The following is an 8,228-nucleotide window of genomic DNA, read 5'->3' as shown; positions in this document are numbered from 1 at the left end:
GGGGGCGCGGCCCGGCCGGCGCTCAGGCTCTCAGGAGGCGGCGGCGGCTCCGCATCACGCCCGCTCGCTCACCCCGGGCCGCCTGCTCATCCGCCACCGTGCCGCAGCCGGAACCGCCGCCGCTGCCCGCCGACTGCCCCGCCGACAACCGCCGGCCGCCGCGTAGCCCGCCGGGAAGCCGAGGCCCGCCCTCGCCGCCGGGACTACAATGCCCACAAAGCCGCGCGGCGCCCGAGCCCCTGAGGACCCGTAGCGGTTCCGCGCACAGCCTGCTGGGAAGCTCGGCTCCCGCTCTCGGCGCGAGGAACGGCGGGACCTGGAGTCCGTGCGAGGTGCGAGTTGTGCTGTCTCCATTGTGCGCGGCCCCGAGGCTTCCTCCCGCCCTGCCCGGCCCCTTTCCGACGTTGACCCCCGCGACCACGCGGTCCAGCCCGCCGCCCCTCACACCGGGACATATAGGCTTAGCGCGCCGGGGATTCATTTGTCTAGCAGACTCAATGCTCCGGGACTTAGCGGGCTCTAGGCCAGGCTTCTCCAGCCTGTGCAGGGGACAGTGTGGACCCCGCACAGCGAGAAAGCCTCCCTCTGCCACCCCTCCAATGCCCCCTTCCACGAGGCGTCAGGTTGTCCCCCCTCCGTAGGCCACAGACAGGATGAAACCACACCGACACCCACTGAAGCCAGTGACTGCCTTCATTGCCCTCCGCACTTCTCTGTGCCAACCAGGGGCTTGCCCGGGCCCCTCCCCCCGGGCTGGGCTAAGGAGCCCCGAAGTACAGGATCACTGCCACACAGGGCCGTTCAGGGCCAGCACCATCTGCACCTTTATGCGTACGCGGGCGGCTGGGCCCGACACCACTGAATCACTATAAAACCCAGAGGAAACAAGAGCAAGTACAAGTCCAGGGATCAGGGCCAAGGCCACGGTCACGCGGAGAGGTCACTGTTATCAAAACGCTCCTGGTCATACACTTCAGCCACAACTTTGCGGCCGGCGAACCAGCGCCCATTGAGGGCCTGGATGGCCTTGTGAGTCTCGGAGGCCATGGAAAACTCCACGAAAATCTTGACGATGATCTCTGCATCCTCCTCCTCGCCCTGCTTCTCCTGGTAGATGATGACGCGGTTGACAGCACCAAACTTGCCACACTCCTCGGTCACCTCCCCCTCCAGGTCGTCATCGATATCCTTGGGGTCCACCATGTTGCGCAGAACCATCACTGTGGACTGTGGAGGGAGACAGCTGAGCAATGTGGCTGGCGGCCCCGCGGCCCCGCCCCACCCGGCGGCCCCGCCCGCCCCGTGCCCACCTCCTGCTTGCGCAGCAGCTTCTGCATCACCATGTGGCGGGCGCTGCTGCCCGAGATGCTCATGTGCTCCTGCTCACTCAGCATCTCCGGCCGCTCGGACTCGGGAAACAGCTCCTCCTCTTCCTTTTCCTTCTTGGGCTCCAGGAGACCCAGCGTTGGCGGGCTGGCCAGGATGGGGTTCACCACTCCCACGGAGGGGATGGTGACCGGAATGGGAGGCCGGGCCGGGGTCACACCTGCAGCAAACCCAGCAGGTGTGGGCAGTCACCCCACCCCCCACTCCGCCCCCATCCTTCCTGGGAAGGAACACAACACGGTGCATCCATGGCTGGGCTGCCCTGGAGGCAGCAAGCCTGGAGAAGAGGGGCATCCTTCACCCACTCAGGCTCACCTGTGATGACTCCCGGCGCCTGGGCAGCCATGACAGCCTGAGGCAAAGCCCCCAGGGGTTGGGCCAGAGTCAGTGCAGGGGACACCAGTCCAGGTGTGGCAAGGGTACCCAGAACCGCTGCTCCGGCCACTGCTTCCTGCAACCCAAAAGGACACCCATCTCAGTCCTCAGTCTGGCTGCCTCCACTCAATACCACCCGGAGAGCCAGTCCATCCCCAAAGCACTGGGGGCCGGTTGCCCAGGATCAAACCCACACAACTGCACCAGCCCTCACCTGAGCCGTAATCTTGGCTGTGGCTGCAGCTGCGGCCACAGCAGCAGCCGGTGGGAGGCCTCCAGGTGTGGCAGGTGTAAGCAGGGGCATGGGGGGTGTGACAGCCTTGCCCACCCGCAAATACTGGCCACCCAGGTCAAAGAGGTTCATGGAAGACACGGCATCCTGAGACGACTGGGCCTTCTCATACTCTGCAGGGCAGGGGTAGCGGTGAGGGCCACAGTGCCGGGCAGGCCCGGCCTGCCCGCCTCGGCCCGCCCTAGCTCACCAATGAAGCCGTAGCCCTTGTGCTTGCCAGTCGTGGGGTCCCGGGCCAGGGTGCAAGACTTGATCTTGCCGAAGGCCTCGAACACACTCTTGATGTCGTCATCAGAGAGGTCCTGGTGCACGGAGGCCACGTATATGCGGTTGAAGGCTCGTGCCTCCTCAGCCAGCTGGTCGATGATGGGCTGGGCCTGCCCTATGTTGCTGGGCCTGCCCACCTGGGGAAGAGGCAGGGGACCGAGAACCCCCCGTCAGCCCAGCTGGGTCACTGCAGGCTCCCGTGGGGAGAAGGGGAACTGGACAGAACCTGGCAGCATCCGCCTGGGCCAGGGCCCCACCTTGATGTTCCTGCCTCCCAGCATCACCGAGTTCATCTGCTCCAAGGCCAGCTGTGCAGCTTCTGGGACCTCATACTCCACAAAGGCAAAGCCCTGAACACAGGGATGCGAGTTAGGCCAGGAGAGCCTGGGGTGGGGCAGGGTGGGGCGGGGCAGACCTCACCTCACCTTGTGCTTCATGGTAACAGAGTCCCAGGACATGTCAATGCTCTTGATGGGCCCAAAGGGGGCAAAGGCCTGGCGAATGGTGTCCTCACCCAGCTCGTAGTAGATGGAGCCCACGTAGACCCGGCACATGATGGCCAGTGCCCGCTGCCGCTGAGCTGCCATCTGGAGCAGGACACAAGGGGAGAGAGAGCCACTGGCTTGTGATGGGGTGGCAGGCGGCGAGGCAGCCCACGCCTCTCCTGGCCCACCCACTCAGCTCCGCTGTGGTGAGGGCTCCCCACACGGCAGCCTGGCGCAGGCTGAGCCCCGGCAGTCAGGGTGGCGAGGGTCAGCAGGACCCTACCCCCAGGAAGGAAGGCCAGGCCCCAAGGCAGGACACGGACGCACCCTGGCCCACCCAGGTCCTGGGCAGACTGGCAGCAAAGCTGACAGGTGGCTGGGAAGCAGGGCTGTGTGCCCTCCCACCCTGCCCACCCCTCCAGTCTGGAGGCCAGGTAGCCTGGGCTGGGCTGGGAGATCCTCCCAAGTGTTCCGACGGAAGAGGGAAGGGGAGCCATCCAAGCTGGAGGGACCCACTGGTGTGGAGGCAAGAGAGGCGGGCAGAAGACAGGGCAGCTACCGCCCAGAAGAGACCCCAGGGGAGCAGGTCAGGAGCCCGGATGGGGGCTCCTTGGACAGAGGATGAAGAACAGCTACTTGTGCGGGGCCAACTCATCAGGTGAGGGCTCAGCGCTCTGCAGGCCCCCCCATGCATTGAACCCCTCACAAAAAGAGAACTGCCCGGCCCCCAGGAGCATCAGGAGGCGACAGGCCTGGCACGCCCAGGGCAGACACTGCCTCTGTCCTGGGGTGAGCTTGGCCATCGTGCTTAGCGACCTCCCCAAGCCCTCAGGGACGGGGGTCCCATCCCTGCCACCTCACACATAATGTGCCAGGCAGGGGGGTTCCCAGAGCCACATGCGGTGGGCCACCGGGCAGAGAGCACAGGCCTAGGGCAGACCAAGATGATGGGGCCTGGCTCTAGACTCTCCACCAATAGGGGCTCCCCTCACCGTCACAAAGGTACCCGTGACCAGAGGCCACTTTCCTGCTTTAAGACATCAACTAGCCTGGTATAGGCTGGGCCTCCCCCTCCCTCAAAGAGGGGCCTAAAAAAAAGTCCACAGCTCCCCCTAAGTAGGACTTCCCCCCAAATGGGACTCCCTTCCTCAAACTGGACTCCCGACTAATAGGCCTCAGGCTCCCTGTGGAGACCAAGGACCCCACAGATGGAACCATGTCCCCCCTTGCACTAGGCACCCCAGACATAAAACCATCTACCCCTCAAATCAAAGTTCCCCAAAATAGGAGCATGTCTCTTGAGGGGGGCTCCCCAACAGCAAGTAGGCCAAGAGCCCTCTCCCTGATGTCTCCCCACAGACAGATGCCCCCCAGAGGACACTGGGCCTGTCTGGCCCTGAGGACAGGGCCATATCTCCCATAAGAACAGCACGCCCAGGGGTGGCCCCCTAAGAAAGGGCCACGTTCCCCCTCAGACTTCCCCGAGGAGTCCCTGGCCTCTTCAGGTGCCTCTGGGGGATGGAGGGGTCTCTTTCCCACACTCCTCTGCCCATGGTGGCCACGGCCACCAGCTCACCTCTTCCCTGGCATACTCCCTGGCTGTGTGGCCTTTAGCCCTTGCTGACAGCCAGGCCCAAGGCCTTGCCCATCCCTGTCTCTTTCACTCGGGTCCCCCCACCCCTCCACCCCATCCATCCATCCTCCCTCCAGGGTCTGATGGAGCCATGAGTTAGGACTCTTCTCTCCTCAGGGCCTGACCCCAACCCAGACGCCCAGGCAGCCTGGAGACTGACGGAGCTGGAGGCCTGGGCGGTGCGCACCATGCGTGTGTGCGGGCGGCATGGGTACAGGTGGGCCTGGCATGGGCAGCTACCCTCCTGGCCGGCTGCCCTCCGCAGTTACCTGGCCGGTTAGTTTTAAGGCGGGCCCTCAGAGCAGATGGAGGCCTCCCCAGGGCGGTCCCGGGTGGGTGCCCGCCCACACCACTGGCCCCGCCACGCCTGGCGCTCTGCTGCGCTCGTCCGAGCTGGCGGGCAGGGCCGGCTAGGGGAGCAAGGTCCCCAGCACGCGGGCGCACTGCCCCCCTCTAGCCCTGACTAAGGACATGAGCCCCGGAAGAAGTGAGCATGTCTATTGACCGATTGCAAAGGTGAGAGAGGATCTCCAAAGCCCATTGTCACTGCTGCCATCTGAAAGACAGTAAAGACAGAGTTCAGTCTGTTGGAGCCGAGCAGTCTCCCGCTGTTGTCACACCTCACGCAGACAGCGGCAGGCCCGGAGTCCCCGCCCTGCCTGGGAGGCCCGCCTGCCTTCCCACACTGCCGGCCGATGGCTGCCAGCACCTGCCCAGGGGGGCCTCAGAGCCCCAGGTGCCCTGCCCGCAGCCTGGCCAGTGGGGCAGAGGAAGGGAGAGGGGAGCAGGGGGAGGACGGGCACGGATGGAGCATGGGAACAGCCAGGGCCTCGCCTGGCAGCGTGAATGTCTGAGGGCTGGGCGGGGGCGGGGCTCAAGGCCCAGGCACCTGTGGGCCTTGCCCTGCTCTCCCCCACAGCCATTGCAGCCTCTGGCCCCATGGAGGCACCCCCGGCCTGTCCTCAGTCCTGGGCCCCAGCCCAGGTGGTCTGGGCTCCCTGCAGGGGTGGGGAGCCTGACCGCTCTTATCCGAGGCCACGGGGGCGGGGAGGAAGGGGCTACATGCCGCACCATCAGCCGTGCAGCCAGCCGAGGGGCGCGGGCGCAGGGCAACCTGAGGCAAGTCTGAAGTCCGAGAAGAGGAGCCGCTCGGGGAGCGGCAGGGCTACAGAGAAGGGGCGGGGAGGGGCCGTGGGCGCTCAACAGGCAGGTAAGACCGGGCCACTCGTGGCTCGGGGAGGAACCTGGGCGTCCCAAGAAGGAGTCCTTGAGAAACCGAGAACCACAACACCTGGTGGGGACGCCGCAGGCAGACACAGAGGAGGAAGAGAAGGAAGAGGAGGCGGGGAGGGAGATGGCGGGCGGACGCTCACCTGCAGGTTGGTGAGCTGCTGCTGCTGGTGGGCGATGGTCTGCTTCACCAGCACACTCTTGATGCTCTGCTCCATGGCGTACTTCTTGGCCTGCGAGAGACGGTGGTGAGGAGCACTGGGGGCCTGGCCTGGGCCAACGGCGGCCTCCTGCCCTCTGGCCCACCCCACCCCCCCAGGCCTTGGGAGGTACAGTCTCACCTTCTGGAGGGCCTCCTGCTGCTCAGGCGTCAGGGGAGGCAGCCCCAGCTTTGCGGCTGTGCTCTGCCCATTCTCCATCTTGATGGAGTCTGTCCCCTGGTGGTACGGAGCGGGGAAATGGTTAGGCAGCAGCCAGAGGCCACCCCATGGGCCCCAGAAGCCCAGCCCACCTGTCTCCCTCCCACTATAACTGCACCTGGCCTCCAGCCTTTCCCAGGGACAGACAGGTCCTCGCACAGGCTCTCCGGCCTGGCCTACATGCAGGCCTGCCCTTGTGACATGTCTGTCCTGTGGTCCCCACGACCCACGGTTAGGACACACACTGAGGCAGGCAGGTACCGTGGGGGCCCTGGGCCAACCTGGAGCAGCTGTAGGGCCCAAGCAACAATGGCCTCAGGAGTCACCAAAACAGGCGGCAAATAGTAGGAGGGCCAGCCCTTGAGGCCAGCCTGACCGCAGAGCCTTGTGCCATGCTGTGCAAGAGCGTGGCCCTGGCTGTCCTCCAACATAGGACAGGTCAGGACCGACGTTCCGCACTGCTCAATGACTGCCTGGCGCCCAGGCCCCCCACACTTTCTCCTGGCCCTGGCCCTGGCTGGGGAAGCGTTCCAGGGAGCACCCCGGGGACGTATGGCGAAGGGCCTCCCACCTCTGTGCAGCATCCACCCTATCACTGCACAAGGCGCACCACCCAGGGAGCCCTGAGGACGGCTCCAGCCCTCCTCCGCCAGACTTGTCCTGGCTCTGCTTAACCCTGGGCAGAGAAGCCAGGAGCAGACCAGCTGTGGCGGCACAGCAGGCTAGGGCACGGGCCAGCACCTAGCCAGGCAAGCAGAGGGACGGAGATGCTTTGGGAGCAGTCACAGCAGACACCACTAGTGTTATACCCACACTCCTACTGTCAAATCCACTTCTAAGCTGTTTGCAGAGAGAATACAGCCGTGTAAGCAGGAAGAGACGCACGGCCACCAAACCAAGGAGTGTGGCTGTCGGGGGTTTGAGCACACCTGCCCGTCCACCAGCTCAGGGGACCTGGGGCTACCCAGCAACTGCAAGGAGAGACCACCACTGGCCCCTCCAGAGAGGGTGTTCTGCAGCCCCCAGCACGCAGCCTTAGGAGGGATGGCAGAGGAGAGAGGCAGGTCCCCAGCTCAGGAGTGACAAGCAAGGACAGAGGACAGAGCAAGGAGTCAGGAAGGGGCCGGCTGACCCAAACCCCGAGAACCACCATCCTGACTAGCACAGGGTGAAAGGGCAAGAAGCCGGGAGGCCCCTCCCCCAGCAACCCAGCCTGGACCCTGGGAGGCTTGTCCTCTCCACTCTCCCAGCTGGCCCCAAGCCCAATTTTACTTAGTGCGAGAGAGGCCCCGAAAGTCGGGGGCTGCATGCTAGAGCAGGCTGTCACCATGGTCATCAATGCCAACCCCCTTTCAGCCCCTTAGAAACTTTTCAATCTCCTCTTTGTCTCAGTAAACAAAAGGCCCTTCTCCCACCGACCAATGGTTGGCTGGACAGCCAGCCAGGGCTGGGGAGGGTTGGCTGGAGGGACTCCCTGGCCCCCTTGCCCATCAGCTTCAGCCCTAGTAACTTCCCGGGATGCAGGCTGCAGACCACAGCCCTTCCCCGAGTGTGCCGCGGTGGGGGGACCCCAGAGGAGGGCCCAGCCCCCACAGGCCCGCAGGGCTCTTTGCTGAGCCCCCACTGGAAAACCCTGGAGGCAGGCGCTGCCATGGAGAAGCACAAAGAGCCCTATCACCCAGCGACAAGGCCCACTGCACCTCCCACAGGACACACTCCCAAGGGCGGCCACAGGGCAGGACAAGATGTTCCCAGGCCAGGCCCCCAGACTGTGCTGGACTTGCGCATTGTCCTGCTTTGCTGTCATACTTAAATCAGAGCTGGCTCTTACTGAGCATTGGGGAACAGCACGCCTGCCCTTCCGCACGGCACCAACGGCTCAGTGCTCACACTGGCTGAGGCTTGGCCCCCACCTGACCACCTGCCTGGCGTTTGAACGCACGCAAGGCTGCAACCCACCGCAGAAGCAGGGTGGACGCCAAGGGGAGAGGCAGGGACAAGGAGGCTGGAGCCAGCCCGAGGCTGGGTGGCGAGGGGGCAGGGCAGGCACCTCTGCTCAGAAGGCAGAAAGAGGCCGGGGGCTCCTCCCGCCCACCCCCAGCCAGGTCTCTCTGGGCCTAGGGACTCGCGGCCGGGCGGGC

General features: G+C 64.9%; 1 protein-coding gene across 2 annotated transcripts in view; it reads right to left on the bottom strand.

Annotated features, from left to right (window-relative positions):
• Window positions 1-679: 679 nt before the first annotated feature.
• The window catches only part of PUF60 (poly(U) binding splicing factor 60), a 12,190-nt gene continuing 4,641 nt past the window's right edge, over window positions 680-8,228 (bottom strand). Inside the window, exons 2-11 of one of the 2 annotated variants that reach the window (XM_019657878.1) lie at window positions 6,010-6,105; window positions 5,812-5,901; window positions 4,944-4,994; window positions 2,746-2,907; window positions 2,578-2,670; window positions 2,244-2,457; window positions 1,976-2,166; window positions 1,702-1,837; window positions 1,311-1,546; window positions 680-1,227 (exon numbers count right to left, since the gene is read on the bottom strand). In XM_019657878.1, the coding sequence (XP_019513423.1) occupies window positions 928-1,227; window positions 1,311-1,546; window positions 1,702-1,837; window positions 1,976-2,166; window positions 2,244-2,457; window positions 2,578-2,670; window positions 2,746-2,907; window positions 4,944-4,994; window positions 5,812-5,901; window positions 6,010-6,105 (1,569 nt within the window). In that variant the 3' untranslated portion in view covers window positions 680-927. The remainder of the gene's footprint in view (window positions 1,228-1,310; window positions 1,547-1,701; window positions 1,838-1,975; window positions 2,167-2,243; window positions 2,458-2,577; window positions 2,671-2,745; window positions 2,908-4,943; window positions 4,995-5,811; window positions 5,902-6,009; window positions 6,106-8,228) is intronic. The other variant, XM_019657879.1, reaches the window with a different exon arrangement.

The sequence above is a fragment of the Hipposideros armiger genome, unplaced genomic scaffold (genome assembly GCF_001890085.2).
Source record: "Hipposideros armiger isolate ML-2016 unplaced genomic scaffold, ASM189008v1 scaffold_280, whole genome shotgun sequence".
In the NCBI taxonomy this organism is placed as follows: domain Eukaryota; kingdom Metazoa; phylum Chordata; class Mammalia; order Chiroptera; family Hipposideridae; genus Hipposideros; species Hipposideros armiger.
This window is presented reverse-complemented; position numbering and strand designations above follow the sequence as displayed.